Source organism: Heteronotia binoei, chromosome 4 (genome assembly GCF_032191835.1).
Source record: "Heteronotia binoei isolate CCM8104 ecotype False Entrance Well chromosome 4, APGP_CSIRO_Hbin_v1, whole genome shotgun sequence".
NCBI classification, from domain to species: domain Eukaryota; kingdom Metazoa; phylum Chordata; class Lepidosauria; order Squamata; family Gekkonidae; genus Heteronotia; species Heteronotia binoei.
This window is the reverse complement of record NC_083226.1, coordinates 117,052,012-117,078,043: the sequence shown is the minus strand read 5'-3', so window position 1 is coordinate 117,078,043 and position 26,032 is coordinate 117,052,012. Positions and strand designations below refer to the sequence as shown.

The window sequence follows — 26,032 nt, the reverse complement described above, 5'->3', positions numbered from 1 at the left end:
CATGATTTGACTCTCTATTGTCACCCTTTTCAATAAGTCTAATAGTCCTAAGTATCTCCCCACCCAGTAATCTCCTCTATTCTTCTCCCCAACTGTCATTTTGGAGCCTCCTCTTGGTCCATTTCAACCTGAAAGTTCACTCAGGTATCCAGGATCCAAGCCAGTCCATTGGTCAAGAATGGGCACCCAATTAGGTGCCACCAATGAACTTCCTATTGGTTTTCGCAGTAGTCCAGCCCTCGTAGTAGCCTTCCTCAAAGACTACGATAGGTAAATATCATCCTGTTTGTCTACCCATGTTTCCCTATCTCTCTATCTATGTTTCCTAGGACTGAATGTGTGATTTTATGAGTATTTTATCTTGTATGGAAGACTATATTTTTCTTAATAAATTTTAATGGTTTTACTTAATTAGAGTCCCCAATATTTTAAGCATTACTTTTCTGAAAGTGGAATCCTGTAAACACAGGTAAAAGATCCTGAGTGAGCCCACCTGACAATTCCCCAACCTCGTTTTGAGGGCATTTTGGCTTACATAGATAGAATATTCAAAATCAACAACAATCAATTCTAAGCCCAAGACAACAACCTGTAGTTTTTTTATACACAAACACATGTTCTGGTGTTCTGTCTTGGGTTTAGAACTGATTATGTATGTTAAAGATAATATGCGTGTAATATGTATTAAAGATTATATATATATATATATATATATATATATATATATATATATATATATATATATATATAGATATATATGCATTAAAGATAATTTGGAGTATATGTTGGTTCTTTAACTATTAAAAAATGGTGTTATATTCATGTACTGTCCTGACAAACAAAAGACAGAGAGCTACATTTTGTATAAACCGTAGTTTCCAAATTACCTCCCCACAGCATCTCCATTCAGATCATGTTAAGGCAGTCCACTGTGAAGTTTTCAGGACCATAGAACCATGTTGCATAGTTGGCAGAATTAAGAAGGTTGAGAGGGGGCTTTTGAATCAGTAAGTGATTGCATTTCTAGCAACCACACCATTCTCGAGGAGCGAGATTGGATCAAGAGGCTCATCCAGGCTTTTGTCTTGGGACAAGGTCAGTTTGATGTAGGAAGATCAGGTCCCTCAAGTCTTCATTGTGTCTGGATTCGGTTTCAGCCTGTTCACCCTCATACAGCTAGCTGCAGCTGGAGATTTTGATAACAGTGAGTGTGTAACTGGCATTGATTCTATCTAGCCATGATACTTTGTACATAGGGAGAAGACATGACAGAAATGTTTAAATAAATAAAATATGTGCACTAAGCATTCATCTTTTAGGTACACAGAGTTTCCCGTTACACTTCTTGCCATTTTCTTGTTAACCAGTTAAATTTTTATTACTGTTGTTTGCATTAATTTATATAGTCATTTAATTAGCACAGCAGTTTAAAATAATAGTTTGTGTTCCAGAGGGGCTGCTGTGTTAGTTTGTTGCAGCAAAAATAAACAGGATGCTTAAAGACTTGCAAATTTTATTGCAACCTAAACGTCCGTTGACAGATTTTTTAGAAAAATCTTTAAGGTGCCACATGACTCCTGTTAGCCATATAGTAACTACTGTGTCAAACTCGGAATGTGGCCGGCCTACGGAGGGGCTTGGCTTCATGGAATAGCCTCTGCTTTGATGCAGAAGGTCCTAGGTTCAATCCCTGGCATCTCTAACTAAAAAAGGACCAGACAATAGGCAATGTGAAAGACTTCTGCCTGAAACCCTGGAGAACCGCTGCCAGTCTGCATAGACAGTACTGGCCTTGATGGACCAAAGGTCTGATTCAGTATGATGCAGCTTCATTTGTGACCAAATCCTTATGTAGCTTGCTGGGTGAGGACCAAATCCTTATGTAGCTTGAGCCAGTCACTCTCTCTCTCTGCTTAACCTAATTCACAGGGGTCTTGTGAGGATAAAAGGAAGGAAGGGGAAATAACACACCACTCTGAGCTCCTTCTAGGAAAGGTGAGATAAAATTGTTTTAAAATAAATATAAATAAGATAGGACTCTATCTTTGTCTGTTTGGACACCGGAGGGGAGGAAATTCCTTCCACATCCCTTGGGCGTTTTCCAGCCCCCATTAAGCTTCGTTTTTAACAGAGTCCGATACCTTCAAGTAGGCACAGGAGGCAAGTCCAGCAGATAGAATATCTAGTATTCTCAGACAATATCTGGAGGAGGTGCTGCAAGAGAACACTCACCAGCTGTCTGCTGCCACCGTCTTCCTTTGCCTGACCATAGGGCTCTGTTACTCCTTGTCTATGTAACTGGTAACAAGGAAATACAAAATCTTATTCTCTATCCATTTAGAATTATAATAATTACAATGTATTATGTTATCCAGCAACTCCCCCTTATTCCAGTGATTTGGGATCCAATTGATTTCTGGACCAATAGGTTGCTAATGTGGAGGCAGAGTTTCTAAGTTAGTTATACTTTTAGCCATTTTTATTGTAATTTTAATATGTTTTAATTGTTTGCTTCTTTGATGGAACCTGTCTTAGCCTGCTTTGCAGGAAGAAACAAATAAACTAGAAACTAGTTAACTTGTTAACTAGAAACAAATAAATAAAACTGAAAGAAATTCATGGTGGGCTGAATTTAAAAAAAATGAGAAGGAAAATGACCACTAAATTGTATGCTCTGTAAATGAAAACTAGGTTGTAATGTTTTTTCTTGTAGAAGAGGTTACACAAGTGGTTCAGCCAGGGCTGCAGAATCCTGTTTCCTACCTGAAATGCACAGTATAAATTTGCACAGCACGGTTTTGGTACTGCACTTGAAAATATGTCTGAAATAGTGCTGGCTATAACTTGAGGCTACAATCTTAATTACCTATCACTCAGAGTTAAGACCCACTTGATAAAATGGATTTCTGCCTAGACACACTTAGGATTGCTCCCATAGATGAATGCTTTTTAACATTTGTATGTTTTCTTGTTTGTACAAGAGCTATAAAAGGCTGTACATTGATGCTGTTATTCCATTTGTGCATGATGATGGCAGAAGAACATTTTTGAATTTGTTTTCTCTCATGTGGTGAGGTGTAGAAGAGCCTTTCTATGAGCAGAAGATGCTTTCTTCCAAGCAGAAAAGCACCTTTTATCCAGCCCATTCTCTTGTGGGCTTTGCTGCTTGTTTTCAGTTGACTTGCCTTCAAATGATTTGATCTCCTGCCTGGGAAAGTACATTAGGTCACCAAGAGAGTCTGGCAGCCAACTCAGTCCTACTTGCTACAAATGGCCAAAAATATTGGAAGTCAATTTTTTCTAAGGACCATTTCATAATATTTATTTTTTTCTGTGGGCTGTTGAATTCTCTTGGGGTGCAAGAAAACTTACAATTTAATGACTTTTTACAAGGGATTTGCCTTAATGTTTGTTTGTTTGTCTGCTGCTACTTGAAAGCACAATAATAGTGTAAAGTTAGCAAAGTGTGTAGAAAATTAAAGCATCTGTATTTTCCCAGTACATTCGTATTATTTTAGTGTCTGCTGTTTATCCAAGGTCAAGGCTTTGTTAATCTTGTGACGTGTGCAGCACAAAGAACACAGTCAGAACAAATACGGCTAAAGGTGAAGTATGAAAAAGTCATAGAATAATCTGTCCTTCAGAAAGTATAAATTTATTTTTGTTGTAGTTCTTGGCGCTCTCTTCCTTCAGCTGTGCAAACTGGAGGATGGAACAGGGGAGTTACTAAGCACTATTGCAAAAATTGTTTCTCAGAATGGAAATGGGTTCTTGCCACATAAGCATGTTTTACAAATCTGTAAATTAATCTATGAAGGACACCTTTTAAATCTTTTAAATGAATGGGTCCCCCCCCCTTTGCCATTGGTTGTTAGGCAGCATCTACTTACTAAGCATTTTGGGATTTGAATATTAAACAATGTCTGCTGAATCAGAAGATATTCACCTGCAATATAAATGTCTGGGGAGACACTACAGTGAATGAGGGAAGGTGGGGCTATGGTTATCTTCCCAACGATGTTCCCTCTAAGCTGCAGAGTCTTGTGAGCAAAAATTTTACTTTGTGAGCGACTGGCATTAAAGTTGTGAGCTACTGCATAAATTAGCATGCTTTGGGGCCATCCTTCCTGTGCTAAGACAAAAATGTGTGAGCTGGAGGCTGAAAATCTGTGAGCTATCTCACTAACTCAGCTTAGAGGAAATGCTGCTTCCCAACATGTTTGGCAATCAAAGCAATGTGTTCTGTAATCTTAAGGAACAGCTTGGGCTGGAGCTGAGGGCTGGTTGATGAGCTATTATTCACCTTTGTGAATAACAGAACCCCTGAAGATACAAATGATGGCAGAGCAGCTCTGTACTTTGTATTTAGTTGAAAATTTCCCCTTCAGATGAATCCCACCTACATTTATTCAGTGATATTTCTTAAGTGGAAACTTCGTGCTATAGAAAATGTGCTACAGTAATGATTGTGGTTACAAATATTTGCAAGAGCAGGATTTGATCTCTCTGTCATTTCATCCTTCTTAACCAACACTGAGGTGTCAAAAAGTCATTTTGCCTCTTTTCTGACATTTGCAAACCCAAGTTCTCCTTAGGAGGCGGAGGACATCTTGGGGTGCTTTCCCACCGTCCAATCAGGGAGGCAGGAATCAAAACTTCCTCTTCCTGTGGCTGTGGGGAACCACCCATCTTCAGTTCCTTTCCTGCCTCGACAGGGAGAGCATGTGCTTAGGATAGGTTCTATCCCTTTGATTGCTCTTTAAAAAAAAAAAAAAAAAATCCTTTCTTCCTCTTTCCCCTTTTACTTCTTTGCTCCTTGAGCTGTTCCTTACCTTCAACGTGAACTCCAGCCCTTATTTCAACCTTTGCAGCCCCCTCTGCGCCTTTAATTTTCTCCAGCCTGATTCTGGCTTCCTCTTCTGTTCCCCCCCCTCCTTCCCCCGCACCGAAGAGGAGCGACGCGCCGGCGGCCCCGGGCTGTGTTACAAGCCGCGGCGTGGAGTGCAGCAACAGCACCCGAAGCCAACAGATGGCGCACAGGGCGAGGGACGCCTTCCTAGAAGAGGACTCGGCTACCAGCGCAGCGCGCGGAGCCGAAAGGCCGCTTTCCGGAGCCGGCATGACCGCAGGGCTTGCCTCGGCTGCCGGCAACGTGCCCTGTAGGGGCAGAACGCCAAGGAGCGAAAGAAAGCGGCGCTGGTCGTCTTCGGCAGCTGAGGAGGCCTCCTCAGAGCGCCGCCCTGCCCCCGGTGGCCATTTCGAAAAGCGCAAAAGGGCGCGAAAAGACGGCGACCAGCAAAATAACAGCCTCCAGGGACAGGGATCCTCGGATACCAACCTCCAGGCGGGAGACTTCGATTCCTTCGAAGATCAACCACAACGGGAGGCTGCACAGACCTTTCAGCCCCAGACGGGCTTGGGTAACGTACCCATGATGGGATCTTCTTTATTTGCTGATTTTCTAGACTCAATTAAACAGACTGTGGGGGCTGCAGTTAAGGCTGCCACTCTTAAGAGGCCAAGACACCCTAGCCCATCCCCTTCCTCCAGATCACCCTCACCCAAAAGGCCTAGGGAGCACGGCCTCCACTCTAGGGCCGCAAGGGGCTCCCTGGTCAGTGACTTCCTAGAGGGAGAGAGATCCCAGTATGGGGATCAGTCAGAAGAATCAGAAGAGGGGGAAAGGGAGGAGGGCGAATTCATCTCGGATGAGGAGATAGAGGGTGCGCCTGCACCAGAACCCTCCTCACGCTTCTTCAGGGCAGAGGAGTTTCAATCCCTCTTACCCAAGGTGCTGGCCGCACTGGACCTCCAAGGGTCTCCAGAGGACCAGGAGGCTACCGACCCCCTGACTAACCCCAGGAACAAACCCAAGGGGAACTCAGAGTTCTTCCCTAGGCACCGATCCTCTAACAGGATCTTCCCTTTCCCAGAGTTCTTTGAGCGCCAGCTAAGAGCCGAATGGGCAAAGCCAAGTACCAGCAGGCAGGTTCCCAACTCTATTAAGAAGCTTTATGAACTACCTGCCTTTGCTAATGACATGCTACAGGTCCCGTTAGTAGATGCACCTGTGGCAGCTCTACAGTCCCATGGCCTACTAGCAGAAGATGGCCAGGGGTCGATTAGGGACAACTGGGACAGGAAGATTGACCTGGCCCTGAAGAGGAGCCATGAGGCTACGGCCCTGGCAATCAAAGCTGCTGCCGCCAACTCTATAGTCTCTAGGGCGGCGATAGTGTGGATCAGACGTCTGTCTCAGCTCTTGCCGGAGGCAGATAGAAGGACCCTGGAGGGCACCAGCAGACTAATGCGGGCGGCTGAGTTCTCAGCAGATGCCTCCTTAGACGCTCTTACCTTCTCCGCCAGGGCGATGGCAGCTAACACGGTAGCCAGAAGGGGGCTTTGGCTTAGAGCCTGGCCAGCCGACGTCCATTCCAAGTCGATCGTTTCAGGATATCCCTTTCAGGGTGAGAAGCTATTCGGTGACACACTAGAAAAGATCCTCGTGGAGACGCGAGATAAGAAGAAGGCCATGCCTAAATTCCTGAGGCGCACCGACAGGCGAGGGTTCAGCTCCAATTCCTTTCGGACCCCATCCAACTTCCACAAACCGAAGCAGGAGTACAAGAAGTCAACCTGGAGCCAACCTAAGCAGGGTTTCCAGAAGAACCCCTCCCACAACCGATTTCAGAGGAACCAGCCCGATAGATCGGGCAGATTCCAGAAGGGCCCCAAGCCCAACCAGGCATGACTGGGACCACATCCCAGTAGGGGGCCGCCTGCTGCACTTTCATCAGGCTTGGGTGGAATCGCAGGCGGACTCTTGGACTCTAGAGATTGTCTCCCGGGGCTACCCGATAGAGTTCAGGCGTACACCCCCAGATCGCTTCATCATTTCCCCACTCCGCTCAAACCCGGAGCGGAGGGACATCACCCTCAAGGCAATACGCCACCTTCTGGACTCAGCGGCCATAGAACAAGTCCCTACGAAACAGAAATATCAAGGTGTCTACTCCATCTTCTTCACAGTTCCCAAGAGGAACGGGGACTGGAGAGCAATCTTGGACTTAAAATTCCTGAACAGAAACATCAAACTACGACACTTCAGGATGGAATCCATCAAGTCCATAACAGAGGCCCTGAACCACAGGGACTACATGGCATCGCTGGATCTGACAGAGGCCTACCTACATATCCCGATTCTACCCTCACACCGCAAGTTCCTGCGTTTCTGCGTAAAGGGCTCTCACTACCAGTTCAGAGCTCTACCCTTCGGGCTTGCAACGGCTCCACGGGTGTTCACCAAGGTGTTGGCGAACCTGATTGCACACCTCAGACAGAGGGGCATACACGTGCATCCGTACCTCGACGACCTGTTGCTGAGGTCATCGTCAAGGGAGAAAGCAGAACAGGACTTAAGGAGCACAATCAACTGCCTCCAAAGACACGGCTTCCTGATCAATACAGCCAAGAGTCACCTTCGACCGACTCAGAGACTAGAGCACCTGGGCATGATAGTGGACACAAACCTCAAAGCCATCTTTCTCCCAGAGGACAAGATCTTAAAGACAATGACGTTGGCACAACAGGTGATCCAGGCGTCATCATCATCACTACTGACTCTAGCAAGACTCATGGGCCTCCTCATCTCAAACCTCGAGGCACTACAGTGGGGTCGGCACCACACCAGACAACTCCAGATGTTCCTTCGCCCCCACCAACTACACATCATGGAGAGACGCTCCATATCCCTTTCACTGCCCCCGGCGGTGAAGGAGAGCCTCAGGTGGTGGACCAAGGCCAGCAACTTACGCCAGGGGAGAGTCTTCCTCATAGAGGGGGAGCTGCAACTGTTCTCGGACGCCAGCCTCTCCGGTTGGGGGGCAACCCTCAACGAGATCCCAACACAGGGCCAGTGGTCGACCAGGGAATCGAACCTCCCGATCAACCTACTAGAGCTTCGGGCAGTTCGTCTAGCCCTCCTACACTTCCAGGACCAAGTCTCAGGCCAACACGTCCTAGTGCGAACGGACAACATAGCAGCGAAGGCCTACCTAAACAATCAAGGGGGGTCCAGGTCCAGCTCCCTCTACAGGGAGGCCGAAAAATTGTTCGGCTGGGCAGAACTTCATCTAAAGTCAATAAGAGCAGAACACATCAAGGGGGCGCACAACGTGCAGGCGGACTGGCTCAGTCGAGAGAGCATCCAGGCAGGGGAGTGGTCTCTCAACAGGACTATATTCCTACAGATAGTGGATCACTTCGGCCCGCCAACCCTGGACCTCTTCGCATCTCCACAGAATCACCAGCTGCCCCGGTTCTTCACAAGGTACTTTCACAGTCAGGCGGAGGCCACAGACGCCCTAACATCCCCGTGGCCTCAAGGTCTCCTGTATGCCTTCCCGCCAATCCCGGTCATCCCAAAAGTTCTCAGAAGGATCAGGTCGCTGGGGGCAGAAGTCATCTTAGTTGCGCCCTGGTGGCCTCGGCGTCCCTGGTTCTCTTCAATCCAGCAGTTGTCGGCGGAGAAACCCCTCCACCTTCCAACCGGGCCGGACATGCTGCTGCAGGGACCAATGTGGCACCCCCGCCCAGAATGGCTGAGATTGACCGCGTGGAGGTTGAGAGGAGATCGCTACTAGACCTAGGGTACACCAGCGAAGTGACGAATACCATCCTAGCATCCAGAAAGGAATCCACGACGCGGATCTACAACATGTCTTGGAAAGCCTTCCACAGGTGGTGCCGGAGAAAGAGTGTGGATCCATTACACCCTACTGTTCCTAGGGTGCTACAATTCCTTCAGGATGGGCTGCAGTCCGGCCTGAAGCCAGCCACCCTCAAACGCCAGATCGCGGCACTGTCGTCAGTACTTCAGCAGGTGGATGGTGTATCCCTGTCGTCTCACCCTCACATCCGACGGTTCCTTAGAGGAGCTTCCTTAAGCTCCACACCGCAGACTCATCGGTTCCCGACCTGGAGGCTGAACCCAGTGCTGACCGCCCTAACAGGTCCACCCTTCGAACCGCTCATGCAAGTGCCCTTAAAGATGCTTCGCATGAAGACGATTTTCCTGGTGGCAATAACATCGGCCAGAAGGGTCTCCGAGTTAGGAGCTCTGTCTACTAGGAAGGAGCTATGCGTGTTCCACAAGGACAAGGTCGTACTCTACCCGGATCCTACCTTCCAACCAAAGGTGTCATCCAGATTCCACCAAAATCAAGAGATCAATCTACCATCCTTTTGTCCGGATCCCAGACACCCCAAGGAACGAACCTGGCACACCCTGGATGTGCGGAGGGCGATCAAAGTCTACCTGATTAGAACAGAGTCACTACGTAAGTCAGACTCTATGTTCATCAATATCTCTGCACCCAGAATAGGGCAAAAGATGTCCAAGTCGGCCATTAGTTACGCCATTAAGCAGTGCATAGCGGAGGCCTACAAGGCCTTGCACCTCGAGGTTCCGCCTGGGATCACAGCACACTCGACCAGAAGCGCAGCCGCTAACGCAGCCTTCAGCAGGAACGCCTCAGTCGAGGAAGTGTGTAAGGCAGCTACGTGGTCGTCAATCTCCACCTTCGTTCGACACTACAAGCTGAACTCTTACGCGTCGGCGGATGCGGCCTTCGGTAGACGAATCTTACAGCATGTACTGCCTGAGTAGGGCGATCCCTCCCTAAGTAACCTACTGCTCTAGGAGCACCCAAGATGTCCTCCGCCTCCTAGGGAGAACGACCCTTGGCACTTACCGTGAGGGGTCCTTCTCCTAGGAGGAAAGGAGGACATCTTGCCCTCCCATCTATCGCCCTACCTTGGGCAGCTGAATTCCCCACTGTATCTAACTACATCTCTACCAACATTTGATGGTCTTCGGGCCTGGTCCCTACTTTTCCTATCTATAAAATTTATACTTTCGTCGATCGCCCATCTCCCTTATGGGCACCGACAGACTAATAGTTGTTGCTGTTTCACTTGTTAGAAGTTTTTTATTTTTATAGATACAGTTAACGTTATACTGCTGCTCGGAGTCACCCGAACTGAAGATGGGTGGTTCCCCACAGCCACAGGAAGAGGAAGTTTTGATTCCTGCCTCCCTGATTGGACGGTGGGAAAGCACCCCAAGATGTCCTCCTTTCCTCCTAGGAGAAGGACCCCTCACGGTAAGTGCCAAGGGTCGTTTTCTGTTTGTGCCCCTCAAGTAAATATTCCAACTATTTTGGCTTCACAAGAATTCTCAACAAATTTGCTTTAATGAATTTATAAAATTGAGAGCATTCCTACTTTTCTCAGAATAGAAGAGGGGATGCCTTGGAGGCATATATAGGATTGAATCCACAGACAATTTCTGCTATTGGTTGCAGAGCTCCAGTTACCCCTTCATACAGTTGCTATGTGTGGGTTCCCTGTTCCCCGGAAGCAGCATTTTGGGAAGCATATCGAGCTGCAGTGAGGTGGGGCGAGAGGAAGTGAGGAAATCCTGTTCTGCTGATGGAAATCCCTTCTGACAATGGAGATTTTTAATGGGATCCAAGGCATATAGCCAAGACCCTTCTAAAAATTCTGTTGTTAGATGAAAACTTTAGCATAAAACATGAAAAATGGATGGATGCAGAAGAAATCCTAAGTATGCCACCTTGGGTTCCAGTGAAGAAAGGTACATGTAATAAATAACTTGCCATTACTGATGGTAATAGTTTTATGACTGACTGAAACCTTTATATCTTGACTTTTTCCTGAGACTGGAGGTGGCTTACAATGTGCTAAAAGAGCAAGCCACATACAATTCAGTAGGCCTAAAAATACAACAGCAGGTTTATGCAAGAATATAACTGTCACCAAAAGAATCAGAATAATAAAATTCAAAAGTTAAATACAGTCTCTATATACTTGTTGTTTTAAAAGTCTTGTGAAAAGCACTACTTTGCATATTTCAACAAGGAAGATGCCTTCCTCATGTGTTCAGACATGCTATCCATTATGTCAATCTGACCAATGAAAAGTCAGGACTCAAGCAGCATTAGAGCAAAGGAAAACATGGAATGTAATATAGAGGAGGCATTTAGATGAGCTGAAAGGGTTTTTTTTTTTCTTTTTTAGATGCAAGCTTTGCAAGCTGAACTTAGTTTCCATAGAAATTTATATAACCTGCAAGTTAAGTACACTGATACTCTCTTCAGTGGGATAAAGCAAGCCTACCACAGGTTTCAAGATAATGTTGCAATGGTTCTCTGTTCACCACTACAAGGTAAATATGACTGGAAACAGCATCATAAACAAAACCCAGTGTCTAAAGGATGATAGAGACTCAGTATAAAACTTCAGTGTAAGCAATTCAGATTACAAGAATGTTTCATTTCTTTCTTTTGTGTATTTTGACAATTAAATAGGGGAGAATAGGCGATCATTTTCCATTTCTTCCTGCAGATATTTTTCCTTCTTATGTAAAACTCAAAACTGAAGCTTCAGAGGCTGCTTTGAGGGAATTTCTAACTGCTTTTAGAAATAATGCCGAACAGATCCAGTATGCAGTTGAAACTTTGACTTCGAAGAATCAGCAGCATAAAGGTAAATGTTATGTTATTTGCACTTTGGAGATAAAGAAGGCAAATTATTTTTTTCTTGTAGTAATTTGGGCTGAATTCTGCCAGGTTTTCTGTTCCGTCTCTCCCAATGCCTTTTCCCACTGAAGCAGTTCCCACAGAAATGCCACACCAGAAGTTCATGTTACAATTTCATTAGTTGAGTCTGAACTCTTTACATGCCACAAGCTTTCCCACAGGCTAGCTGAAGAAGCGCATACACATGAAAGCTTATACCCAGAATAAAAACTTAATTGGTCATAAAGGTACTACTGGACTCAACCTTTGTTCTATTCCAGGCTAACAGTTAGCAATGGGAAGCTACAGGGGAATCTCACAGAAACAGGACAATGGCTCTGGCCTAGGGAGTACAAAGACATCTACCAGCTCACATTTGAGTTAGGAATGTCGAGTTTAAAACGATCAAAGTGTAGAGAGTAACCATTCCCCTTGAACAGGTAGAGAAGGATGACCCACAAGAGGGTGGACCATATATTGAAGGACAATGAGAAAAGTCCCAGCTTTGAAAAAAGAGTTAATATGACTTTTCTGATATTGTGTATCTCCAAAAAGGAACTGCCCATCCTTGTTTTAACATCTATTAAGGATGTGTTTAGAACAGAGAATCTGTTTATTGGCTTTCTTTTGCTTACATTTTTATTGAACCCTTATAATTTGAATTATGAAAGTCTGATTTCTGAACCCAAACCAGCTGTGATTTAGTCGTGTTTACCAAAGGAGAAGTAAGGGAAGGTGGCAGGTTGATACTTCCTCTCTCAAATGAGCAAATGTTTGTTCTTGTGGCAACTAGAGAGAGGGAGAAGATGGAAGGAGAACGAAGGCAGAACCTTTAAATGGCACCACAGAGGCAGATAGCTGGAGTCCCAGCGCTCTAGCTGGCAATATTATAACAATTGATTGGTGGCAACATAGATAATGAGCAAGTAGGGGTTACAGGAAGCCATAGATATCTGCAGCACTTCTGAACTCCTGATATGGAAGGAAACGGGTCCTCCAGAGGACCATTTCTCTACATCCATCATACATTCCAGTGACCAAAAGGAGCCCCTTCCTCCTCTTTAGCTAATGAAAAAGCTGGTAGCATATAAGGAGAACAGTTTTCAGGCACCACATACCACTGGGCTATCCTTGATTCTTGGAAGCATTTGCTCTGATCCAGAGTAGCTCTTCTGTGGTCTACCCTTCTGCAGGCTGAGTAGCTTTTGAATTCTGGTTTTGCTTTAACTTTACAAAGTTGAGCAGAAAGCAACAAATAATGTACACTAAATTAATTCTTTGGGTAATGATGAATATTTGAAGCAATGGAAATGTGGACACTGATTACACCATGCACATGAGTAGGCAAGACCAGAATGGGAGGACTTAAGGACTCTAGCAGCAAAGTACCTGTTTTTAGAATCAGAGTATAAGATGACTCCAAATGCCACAAAATTTGCTGAGATCATTCTTTCATGTCATGAGAAAACATACATAAAGTACTCACTGGTCACTTGATATGGAACAATAATATTTTTTTTCCAAGACAAAAATGGAAATGTCAACATTTTGGCATTGGGATGTGAGAATCATATGTATCTGTTGGATGGCAAACTTTCACTGCATATTATATTATTACACCAAGCTTAAATTCTCAGCTCCAAAGTCAGGGCTTGGTAAAGGCTTTGGTTTTATTCATATTTATTTATCTTAGGAAATAAAAAGGGAAACCACTTTAATTTTGACATTTTGATTTAACAATCATGTGTTTACTATATTCTTGATCTTCCCCAGTTTGAGAATTTAAGAATCGCAGTAGCACTAGAGTTCACCAACATGTTACAATTTCAGTAATTGGGTGTGAAGTTCTTTACATAATATAAGCTTTTCTGCAGGCTAGCTGAAGAAGTGTGTGTGCATACCCAGAATAAAACTTGGTTGGTCTTAAAGGTGCCACTGGAGTCCAAATTTTATACTTGACTGGAGGTAAGGAAAGCTCTATGAGGAATGGGTGGAATAGAAATATATTAAAAAAAATGCATTGCTGTCCAATTTAAAGTGCACATTGTATCGTCTTTGCTGGACTAGATCCAAAGAAGAGTAAGTGGGGTTCCACACTGGCATGGCTGTATAGCACCAACTATAAATGTTTAGCATGATTTGTGGGTGTGAAAACACATAAACAGTGCTTAAAATGAAGACTAGTGGCTCAGTCTAAGAATCCAGTGTGATACAGTGGATGGAGTGCTGGACTTTGAGGAAATTCAGATTCAGAGCCCCACTGAGCTATGAAGCAGGTCGGGCAACTCTAGACTAGTTATTAGCTTCTGTATTTTTATCCAGCTTTTCTCTTAACATTTCAGCGTGGTCATTCATGTTTATCACCCCTCTGCCCATTTTATCATCATCTCTCCTGTGAGGGAGGTTGCACTGCAAGATGCCTGATAGTGCCAGTGTGCAGAAAAGAAATAAAGATTGTCTTTTTTGCCCAAATGCATCTATATATATAAGGAAAAACAATGCCTGAATTTATGCCTTTTCTCCTTCGTGAAACTGAATGGAATATTCTCAGACAGAAGAAGAATTACTTGAGAACACTGACATCCTTCTTGGCATTTGCCTTCTAGTCTAGTGAAACAGAAGGACATTCATCAGAGACTGAAAAACACTGTGTATGTTTGTAGATTTCATGCCTTTGTCAGCCTCTACTATTGGGTTTTAATTTTTGCACACTGGAATACATCAATTTCCTTCTCTCAAGGACCGCAAAATATATTAATGAAACAAAACTTAAGCAAATAAAAAGTTACCCCCTACCCTGTTTTAGGTCCAGTGCTACAAGTGACTACATGTTGGGGAAGAGGAACAAGTTTATAAAATCCTTCTGGACACTATTTGTTTCTCCACTAAATTGATTTAAATGTTTTGCAAATTTTAAAATTGTTCACCTGGTAAATGGAACTTTTCTCTGGCATTTTTTAAAACATAGTTTTAAGTGAGGCTGGGGAAAAAACATCATTCCTAAGAGAGCTTATGTTTTCAGAGTATGAATTGGTCAGGAATTGTTTGGAACCCAGGCAAACAGGAAATCTGGCCATTTTTGTTATTACAGAGTCTCTAAGAACATAAGAGAAGCCATGTTGGATCAGGCCAATGGCCCATCCAGTCCAACACTCTGTGTCACACAGTGGCCAAAAAGAAAAAATTATACACACACACGCACACATATATATACACACTGTGGCTAATAGCCACTGATGGACCTCTGCTCCATATTTTTATCTAACCCCCTATTGAAGATGGCTGTGCTTGTGGCCGCCAGCACCTCCTGTGGCAGTGAATTCCACATGTTAATCACCCTTTGGGTGAAGAAGTACTTCCTTTTATCCGTTTTAACCTGTCTGCTCAGCAATTTCATTGAATGCCCACGAATTCTTGTATTGTGAGAAAGGGAGAAAAGTACTTCTTTCTCTACTTTCTCCAATCCATGCATTATCTTGTAAACCTCTATCATGTCACCCCGCAGTCGACGTTTCTCCAAGCTAAGGAGCCCCAAGCATTTTAACCTTTCTTCATAGGGAAAGTGTTCCAACCCTTTAATCATTCTAGTTGCCCTTTTCTGGACTTTTTCCAATGCTACAATATCCTTTTTGAGGTGCGGTGACCAGAATTGCACACAGTATTCCAAATGAGACCGCGCCATCGATTTATACAGGGGCATTATAATACTGGCTGATTTGTTTTCATTTCCTTTCCTAATAATTCCCAGTGTGGTGTTGGCCTTTTTTATTTATTGCAATCGCACACTGTCTTGACATTTTCAGTGAGTTATCTACCATGACCCCAAGATCTCTCTCTTGGTCAGTCTCTGCCAGTTCACACCCCATCAACTTGTATTTGTAGCTGGGATTCTTGGCTCGACCCCCTGCAGTCCGGCTTTCGCCCGGGCCATGGGACAGAGACGGTGTTGGTTGCCCTGGTAGATGACCTTCAACGGCATCTGGATCGGGGCGGCTCGGCAGTACTGATGTTGTTGGACCTATCGGCCGCGTTCGATACGGTCGACCATCAGCTGCTGACCTGCTGCCTCACCGACGCGGGGATTCAGGGGTTGGCCCTACAATGGCTTTCCTCTTTCCTTGAAGGCTGGGGACAAAGGGTCGCGATTGGAGGGGAACTATCCCGGAGGCGCACGCTTGATTGTGGAGTGCCCCAAGGGGCGGTTCTTTCCCCGATGTTATTTAACATCTATATGCGTCCCCTTGCCCAGATTGCCCAAAGGTACAGGCTGGGCTGTCACCAGTATGCTGATGACACCCAGCTCTATCTGCTTATGGACGGCCGGCCAGCCTGCGCTCCAGAAAATCTGGACCGGGTGTTACAGGCCGTGGCTGAGTGGCTCAGACTGAGCGGGCTGAGGCTAAATCCGGCGAAGACAGAGGTCCTCTGCTTGGGTCGTCGGGGTCCGGGGGGGGGGGGAAATCCCCCTGCCAGTTTTTGACGGTGCGCCGTTGATAGTGGCGGACAGGGTCAAGAGCTTGGGGGTACTGTTGGTGCCTTCCATAAAGATGGAGGCTCAAATAGCAGCCACTGCCCAGTCCGCTTTTTTTCATCTTAGGCGGGCAAGGCAGTTGGCCCTCTTCCTGAAACGTGACGATCTAGCATCAGTGATCCATGCTACGGTCACCTCGAGGCTGTACTACTGCAATGCCCTCTACATGGGGCTGCCCCTGTGCCGAACTCGGAAGTTGCAGTTAGTGCAGAATGCCGCGGCCCGGCTGTTATTGGGACTCCCAAGATGGGAGCATATTCGGCCGGGGCTCCGGGTTCTGCACTGGCTGCCAATAACATACCAAGTTCGGTACAAGGTGCTGGTCATCACCTTTAAAGCCCTATATGGCCTAGGACCTGCCTACCTGAAGGACCGTCTCTCCCCGCATGTTCCCCAGCGAGTGCTGAGATCGGGAACCCGAAATCTTCTCGTTATCCCCGGGCCAAAGGAAGCCCGGCTGCAATCTACCAGGGATAGGGCTTTCTCTGTAATGGCCCCTTCCTGGTGGAACCAGCTGCTGGAAGAGGTGAGGGCCCTGCGGGACCTTGCTCAGTTCCGCAGGGCCTGTAAGACAATCCTCTTCCGGCTGGCCTACAACTAATCTGGCATAGGAAACTAAGTGTAGCTCTATTAGATTTCTGCTTTGTTTTAATGCTTTGCTTCACCTTGTTTTAATGTTTTTATATTTTAAATGTCTTAATTGTATGAATGCCTAAACTTAATTTTGTTATGTTGGATTCCATGTGTTGTGAGCCGCCCTGAGCCACCTTGGTGGGAAGGGCGGGATATAAATCATAAATAAATAATGTGCATAACTTTGCACTTGGCCACATTGAACCTCATCTGCCACGTTGATGCCCACTCACCCAGCCTCAACAGTTCCCTTTGGAGTGCCTCACAATCCTCTCTGGCTCTCACCACCCTGAACAATTTAGTGTCATCTGCAAACTTGGCCACTTCACTGCTCACTCCCAACTCCAAATCATTTATGAACAAGTTAAAGAGCATGGGACCCAGTACCGAACCCTGCGGCACCCCACTGTTTACCATTCTCCATTGTGAAGACTGCCCATTTATACTCACTCTCTGCTTCCTATTAATTAGCCAGTTTTTGATCCAAAAGAGGACCTGTCCTTTTACTCCATGACTCTCGAGCTTTCTAAGGAGCCTTTGATGAGGAACTTTATCAAAAGCTTTCTGGAAGTCAAGGTAAACAACATCTATAGGGTCTCCTTTGTCCACATGTTTGTTTACCCCCTCAAAGAAATGCAACAGGTTAGTGAGGCAAGATCTTCCCTTACAGAACCCATGCTGAGTCTTCCTCAATAACCCGTGTTCATCAATATGCCTACTCATTCTGTCCTTGATAATGGTTTCTACCAACTTTCCCGGTATTGAAGTCAGACTGACTGGCCTGTATTTTCCCGGAGCTCCTCTGGAACCCTTTTTAAAGATGGGGGTGACATTTGCTACCTTCCAGTCCTTAGAAACGGAGGCAGATTTCAATGAAAGATTACATATTTTTGTCAGGAGATCCACATGTTCAACTTTGAGTTCTTTCAGAACTCTTGGACCTGGTGACTTATTAGTTTTTAATTCGTCTATCAGTTGCAGGACCTCCTCTCTTGTTACCTCAATCTAACTTAGGTCTTTCAACACCCCTTCCAAAATTAGTCTTCCACAGTGAAGACGGAGGCAAAATATGCATTCAGCTTCTCAGCCATTTCCCTATCCTCCCTCAGTAATCCTTTTACCTCTTGGTCATCCAAGGGCCCCACTGCCTCCCTGGCTGGTTTCCTGCTTCTAATATATTTGAAGAAATTTTTATTGTTGGTCTTTATGTTTTTTGCAATATGCTCCTCATAGTCCTTATTTGCCTGCCTGATCACAGTCTTGCATTTGATTTGCCACAGTCTGTGTTCCCTTTTATTAATCTCACTTGGACTAGCTTTCCACCGTTTAATGGAGTCCTTCTTACCTTTTACAGCTTCCATTACTTTGTTTGTTAACCATGCAGGCCTTTTCTTATACCTGTTTGTGCCTTTCCTAACTTGTGGTATATATCTTATCTGAGCTTCTAGGATTGTAGTTTTAAATAGCCTCCAAGCTTCCCCAAGGGTTTCGACTGTATTTACCTTTCCTTTCAGTTTCCTCTTCACATGCCTTCTCATCTCAGAGAATTTACCCCTTTAAAGTTAAACATGGTTAAACATGGTTGTGCTGGTCTTTTGGGGCAACTCCCTATTTATACAAACGGTGAAATCAATAACATTATGGTCACTGTTCCCAAGCAGCGCAATCACTTTTACATCTCTCACCAAGTCTTGGGCATTACTTAGGACCAAATCCAGAATCGCCCCACCCCTGGTAGGTTCTGAGAACATCTGCTCCATAGCATAGTCATTGTGAGCATCAAGAAACTCAATCTCTTTCTCTCGACCTGAACACATATTGACCCAATCAATCTCTAGTGCATGAAAGAGGTATATTCTATTTCTGGTAGCTGGTTAAAATGTCTATTTAAAACAATTTTGTTTTCTAGACAAATTTTGATTTTAATGTTGGGAGAATATATTTCTGCAATACAAGTGCTACCTACAGTATTTCTACAAGTGCTACCTACAGTATTTCTAGGTATCTCACATTTATATAGGTGCCTGTTTCAAGTAGATCTGCTGGTTTTAGAGTGATGTAGCTGTTCTTGCACAGGAGCTCTAAAGTGGAGGAGCGTTTATCCAGTACTTTTTAAAAGTTTACAGAATTGGGTGCAAAACTGAGATAATCGTTGACCTTTGTGTTAAAAGATATTATCCAACTGATACTTCTGACATTCACCATCCCCAAAATGGTGGGTGGAATAATCACATTTTCTTAGCAACAAAATAGAATAGTTTGAGATCTGAGTAAAGGTGATATTACCCCTAACAAAAATCCTAATTACAAGATCTCTCAGCAAATAAGTTACATGTGCACCATTGTGCACAGTAAGGTCTCTCACTTGATCTGTTTGCAAGCAAACTATTTCTTAAACCACTCACAAATGTGTTCCTATAATTTAAAAGAGGTCTCTGTACTGAGCAATCTAGTCTACAGATTTAGAGATGATTAAATCCAAGGTGGAAAAGAAAGTTGTGCTTAGTTTATTTACATATTTAATTTTCAAGCAATAAACAAGACACAGCAAAAAGGTCCTTCTTTGTTTGGATGTCAAATCTGGATTTATGCTAGCAAGAAATTCTATATTCTTAACTTGCCTTAAATCAATTGTAAGTTTTCTATGGTTCAGTGTACTTAAAAGTGAAAAACCAGGTCACTTTAGGAGTATTAAGATCCCTATCATATATAGCAGATCAGTATTTGCCACTTGGTAGAGGCATCTTGAATGATTCTGATGCAACAGGCAACTTCTGGCTTTGTTTGATAATTACAAATAAGCATGGTATACAATAGATAATGACAAATAAACATGATATAAAATAGAACAGAGGTGTTGAACTAATTTGTTATGAGAGCTGTCACTTTGTTGGGGTGGACCAGGCATGCCATAAAATGTAACATGAGATACCAGAGATAAAAACTTTAGAAAGGTGATTTCGGAAGCCGTATGGCAATAGCTAGTCAGTTACAATAGGCTTGATTGGACTATGTGTGAAATGTGGAAGGTTGTAGGCATGGAGATACCAGCATTGGTAATGAGACTAGAATTAAAATAAATCCAGATAAGAACAGATGAATGCAACCTTTTTTGTGTGTGTGTTTTAACAATTTATTAATAACACATGGTTACAATATTTAATTATCTTTTTTTCCTTATACTAAACCATATGATATTTCACCCCCCCTCCCTCCAATATTGACTTCCCCAAAGTTATAAATTTGCATTTAATTCTAAAGGTACCACTAATCTATCAAAATATAATACTTTTGATTAATACTAAAAAACTGTCCAATATCTTTTTACGTTCCACTCTTTCTCCATATATCCTTTGAATTTCTTCCACTCCTTTTTGAATAAGTCTAAGTCATAGTCTCTTAAAGTTTTAGTTAGTTTGTCCATCTCACACCATGATAAAACTTTCACAATCCAATCCCATTTCTCTGGTATTGTTCCTTGCTTCCAAAGCTGTGCATACAATGTCCTAGCAGCTGAGAGCAAATACCAAATTAAAGTCCTATCTTCCTTTGGAAATGTTTCTAATTGTAATCCAAGTAAAAAAGTCTCTGCTGTTTTCTTAAAGTCGTAACCCAAAATTTTGGAGATTTCTTGTTGTATCATCTTCCAATACTCCTTCGCTTTTTCACAAGTCCACCACATGTGAAAGAAAGAACCTTCGTGTTTTCTACATTTCCAACATCTATCCGACATTTTCTTACTCATCCTAGCCAGCTTTTTCGGAGTCATATACCACCTGTACATCATCTTAAAACAGTTCTCTTTGATACTCTGACAAGTTGAGATCTTCATCGAGTTCTTCCAAAGGTGCTCCCACGTATCCATTTGTATTTCTCTATTCACATTGATTGCCCATTTGAGACTTTACTACTTCTTCTTCTGTAGACCATTTCAGTAATAATTTGTATAGTTTCGATATTAATTTTTCATTATCTCCAAGCAGGACCCTTTCCAGTTCTGTTTGCTCGCGTCTAATTCCATCCATTTTAATATCATTTTCCATCAAGCTTTTAATTTGTTGCATTTGAAACCAGTCATATTTATTATTTAACTCTTCTGCAGATTTTAATTCAATTTTGTCTCCTTGAATCTTGAGCAGTTGATTATATGACATCGCTCTTTCTTCATCAGATTCAGCTGTTATTTTTATTACTTCCGCTGGCACCATCCAAAGCGGTTTTCTCTCGTCGCCATATTTCTTATATTTTATCCAAGTGTTTAATAAACTATTTCTGATATAATGGTGAGAGAAAAAACCGTCCATCTTATTCTTCCCATAACACAAATATGCGTGCCAGCCGAATTTATTCCCATGAGCTTCTAACCATAAAGGTTTTTTATCTAACAGTATTATCCAATCTTTGATCCATGTCAAACAAACCGCATCATGATACAACCTTAAGTCCGGGAGCTGAAAACCACCTCTCTCTTTAGCATCTATTAAAATCTTCATCTTAATCCTTGGTTTCTTTCCAGCCCATACAAAGTCAGAAATTTTCCTTTGCCATTTGTTAAATTGTTTGGTATCCTTCACAATCGGGATAATTTGGAACAAATACATTATTCTTCGCAAAATATTCATCTTAATTGCAGCTATCCTGCCCAATAAGGACAAGTTAAGTTTATTCCATTTCATCAAATCTTTGTCCATCTTACACTATAATTTTTCATAATTATTTTTGAACAAGTCAATATTCTTCATAGTTATTTCCACTCCAAGATACTTGACTTTGGCCATGACCTCACAACCTGTCACCGTTTGCAATTCCTTAAGTCTATTTGGTTGCATATTTTTACATAAAAATTTCGATTTATCTTTATTTATATATAGTCCAGCTAGCTCTCCATATTCTTTTATCTTAGCTAACAGCAACGGTGACACTTGAATAGGATTCTCTATTATGAACACAATATCGTCTGCAAAAGCTTTATATTTATAAGAGAATCCTCTGATTTTTAGTCCTTCTATTTCAACCTTTTTTTTAAACAGTTTTTCAGAATAAGTCAAAATAATTTCCTCAACTTACACTGTGCTTGTCAGAAGCATCCATCCACCCACCCTCCCTTCCAAGAAGAAGTGCACACAAAAGCTTATACCTGGAATAAACATAGTTGGTCTTGAAGCTGCCATGGGACTCCAACTTTGTTTTCTCTTTCTTTCTTTCCCTCCTTCCCCTCCCCAAAAGAGGAGGAGCAGCCCTGGAGAAGGAAGCTGAAGCTCTGTGTGTGGTTGTATATGAGAGAGAGAGAGAGGCTTTTCTTTGTATCTCTTCCTCAGGAAGCATCACTGAACTGTGTGTGTGAAAGAGAGAGAGAGAGAGAGCAAGGGAGGAGGGAGAGCGGGAGATGACAGGCAGGAAGTGAAGAGCTGCTGAAGGAGCTGGAGGAAAAGCAAGCGATGGTGCGGCTGCAGTGGCAACCCTGGAAAAGAAAGCACGTTTGCATGGAAGTTGCTGGGGGATGGATTTGAGCCCTTGTTGGGCTGGATCTGGCCCATGAGCTGCATGTTTGACATCCAGGCAAGAGTATTGTTTAGCCTTGCAGTAAGTTCAGTCTCAGTTTTTCTGAGTTCATAATATGACCTTGTTGTGGAGTTTTAGATGCTAAAATAACAATATTTAAACTTTGACCCATATGTTTTGAAACACCGTGAAGCCTTTATACTTTAATATGAGAAACTCTGTTTCAAATATATGCCTTACTACTGCTGCACAGCCCATTACTGCAGTAGCTTCTTATTTTCTTTTAATTTTCTCTTAAGGTGAAGAGGCCTTGTCAAGATTTGGAAAAGAGTTCTTCCTATCTTTGGAACATTCACTAAAAGCATGTGGGGATCAACGAGATAAAGCAGCCAGAGAAATGGAAACTTTACAAACTGAACTGAATCAGGCCTTAGAAACCCTGCGAAATTTAAAGGGAAAAAAGGGAATGAAAGTAGGGCCTAGTCATCATTTTCCAAAACATGAAGAGGATAAGATGGAAGAAATAAAAGCCAGTAACTTGGATGTACTTTCAAAAAAGAAGTATGAACTCAATTCACCATCTAGCTTTCCTCCTCATAGACAGAACTGTTCACCAAATCCTGCTACTGCTGAAGAAAAAGAATTGAACAGGTCATCCTCCAAGCTGAAACTGGAAAGTTATGGTGTTCAGCAGAAAAAGAAACTCCTTTGCAGGAGCAAGAGCATGAAAATCACTGCAAGGCCACCTTGGCAAGATTAAACATAGCTCTTTCCTAAGAACTTAGCATTACTATAACTTCTACAGTAAGCCAGGGAGCAATCCAGTACATTTCTGAACAGCTGGTGCCTCATGGAGATGCATGTTCAACCGAGTGTCATTTCTGAACCTTAAATGGGTTCTTGGAGCCACTTCAAATGTGTAGAACTTTTGTTGTTGTTTAGGAAACAAAATATTTGGAAAACAGAAGCAACTTTCATGCTACCTTTGATAAGCCATGGGAGGAAGCTTAAACACCACAGTCATTTTTTGAACAACAACAAAAATATAATACTAGCACTATAATATATCTGTCTCAATTAGAAAGTACACAAACATAAAACATTAAAGACCCTTCTCAAGTTTTGCCATATACATGGCTACTCTCTAGCACAACTCGAACATTAGTTGTACAATTCTTAGCAATGGATCAGTTATGGTTTTTTTTAAGGATAACATGAGAAACATTCAATATAGTACTCAATCACGAATAAGAGTTCGATTAGTCCTAAAAAAGTGCATGCTGCATAACAGGTTGGAAAACATTTAAAGATTCAAATCACTATACATCTGACCACTTCCGCAGTTCTTCCCCTGTGGTTGAAACACATAGCAGTTCAGTGTCTGTTAGTTTCTCATCCATCCATCATTGAATGGAGAGTTGCTGTGGCAGACCTATAAGTCTGTTTGGTGCCCAGGTGCCAGTATAGGATGTGCCTTCTCTCTCTCTTTTTTAGCTTCCTTGTTTAGTATTGAGCTAAGACCACTGGAGTTGATAACTTGAATGTACCTGAAAAGAAATATAGCAGTAAAGCAACTTTGAATCTCTTTCTTCCTTCTTCTCCAGAAGGAAGTGTGTTTATTTCCCAGACAAATACTTGTGGCAGAAAACAGTTCTTGCAACAGGTTTGTCATGTGTGTAATTCCCCCCAAATAGATACAGTTCTCCTTAAATGGCCATGGCTATCTGAAAAATGTATGATTGTTTTGTTTCCCCTTGGCTTGCTACCACTGAAAGAAATACTCTGGGCACTTTGCTTATGAGACTCATAAAACACCAGCCCGTGCAGAATGACACAGTGAGGAACCAGAATGACATTCAAAATGTTTACTAGTTGTAAGTGCTTTGTGAAGAGCCTTCATTTTTCTTGTTGCCCTTAGTGTTTCTTTTTGCCTTTAATACACTGGGGAAAAAATTAAAGGTGACTTTTAACTCAATATATGTTTTTCCTAGTTAATTAATGAAACAGACTGCAGCTTTTATTCTTGTGTTTATTATTTGTTCCCACATGAAGTGGAAGGATTTTTCCAAGTCTTTATTATAGATGCATATAAATATGCAAGAACCTCATCATGCTTATGTTAATATTTACTATCTTTCATAGCATGTTAAAAAGCAAGAAGTGGCTAAGTAGACCACAGGAAAGCAGCTACAACAGAAGGGGTGGAGAGAAGAGAAAGTGGCAGCAGTTGTGCGAGCTTGTGGGGAAAGGAGAAAATGACAGGAGAATTGGGAGCAGGTAGTGAGAAAGTTGTTGCAGTGACGAGAGGAAAAAAAGAAGAGAAGAAACAAGGACTGGGAGAGGGAGGATGCGATTTCTTAGGACTTATTTACACAATATTATTTTAACCTGTTTCCGGGCTTATGATTCATATAGGTTCATTTGTCAGTAAACATCAGCAATAGAGCCAGTTTGGTGTAGTGGTTAAGTGCGCGGACTCTATCCTGGGAGAACCGGGTTTGATTCCCCACTCTTCCACATACATCTGCTGAGTGACTTTGGGTCAATCACAGTCCTTGAAAGAGGTTTCTCAGCCCCACCTACCTTACAGGGTGTCTGTTGTGAAGGGGGGAAGGAAAAGGAGATTGTAAGCCACTTTCAGAGTGAAGGGTGGGGTATAAATTAAATCTCCTCCTCCACCACCACCTCCTCTTCCTCCTCCTCCTCTTCCTAGTTGAACACACTCTTGCTGGTTAACTTTGGTAACCCGCTGCATAATATTTGGAGGGATAGTGGTTAAAGATTCAAATCCAGTAATCTATCTGGAGTAGTGATTTGTGCAGTGTAAAGCTGAGGAAATAAAGCTAATTGCCTGAAATATCTGTTGAGCAATTATTTATCCCAGCTATCAAAGAAATAAAGGGGGGAAGTATATGAAAGAAATTATATGGAAAATAATGCAATAAGATTTCTGGATTGTACAGATTTCGATTTGCTTGGATGGTGTGAGTGATTATGGACATTTTAAATTCCAGATTTAGCTGCTTTACTGCTTCTGTAGTGTTCAGCTCTTCAGAGGATCAAGAGTTCATAGAAAAACATTGATGTTTGTTTCATTTTTAATCCAAAAGAATGATAAATAAAAGTTGGATGAGGAAGGACTCCAGTATGTTTTATTTTGTGAAAGCTGTTTCCTCTCACAGCTGTTTTTTGTTCTTATAAAACATTATGAGGCCTTGTCACTAAATGTGTAAAATTGAAGGAGACAGTGTATTGGACTAAAGGAAATAGAGTCTTTTCATGTATTCCTTTTGATATGCCAGCAAGTAATTACTAAAGATTGAATTGCAGAGCCTTGTGGAACTTCCCAAAGACAGATTATCAAGACACTACACCCCTAGATTGTATTCCTGGGTAAGCACATTATGTGATTGCACTGTTAGCAAAAGACCCATCTGGATAACATCAGATCACTTCATAATGTGCCCCAAAGGTTCACATACGACCCAAGACCATAATCAACAACCTACTTATATTGGTGCATCCGTTACTTGAATTGAACTGATCTGGAGGAGGGGATTATTCTCAGTGACACCAACCAGAATGAAAACCTGGGCACAATTTTCCTTATGTAAGGAAAGTCATAGCTTACTTTGGTAAATGACAGTATGATTTGTTGCCTATTCCTTTCTAAGATGATCGTATTTGCTCACAAGCCACAGTAAGACTTAAATTCATTAGAAGGTTTGAAGGAGATTCTTCTGTCACCTTGCAAGAGGAGGAAATA

At 42.8% G+C, this 26,032-nt stretch overlaps 1 protein-coding gene across 1 annotated transcript in view; it reads left to right on the top strand.

The window, feature by feature from the left end:
• Window positions 1-25,406, top strand: part of LOC132569508 (uncharacterized) — a 151,631-nt gene extending 126,225 nt beyond the window's left edge. Inside the window, exons 11-13 of the mRNA XM_060235648.1 lie at window positions 11,101-11,248; window positions 11,428-11,568; window positions 22,566-25,406. Of these exons, the coding sequence (XP_060091631.1) occupies window positions 11,101-11,248; window positions 11,428-11,568; window positions 22,566-23,026 (750 nt within the window). The 3' untranslated portion in view covers window positions 23,027-25,406. The remainder of the gene's footprint in view (window positions 1-11,100; window positions 11,249-11,427; window positions 11,569-22,565) is intronic.
• Window positions 25,407-26,032: the final 626 nt, after the last annotated feature.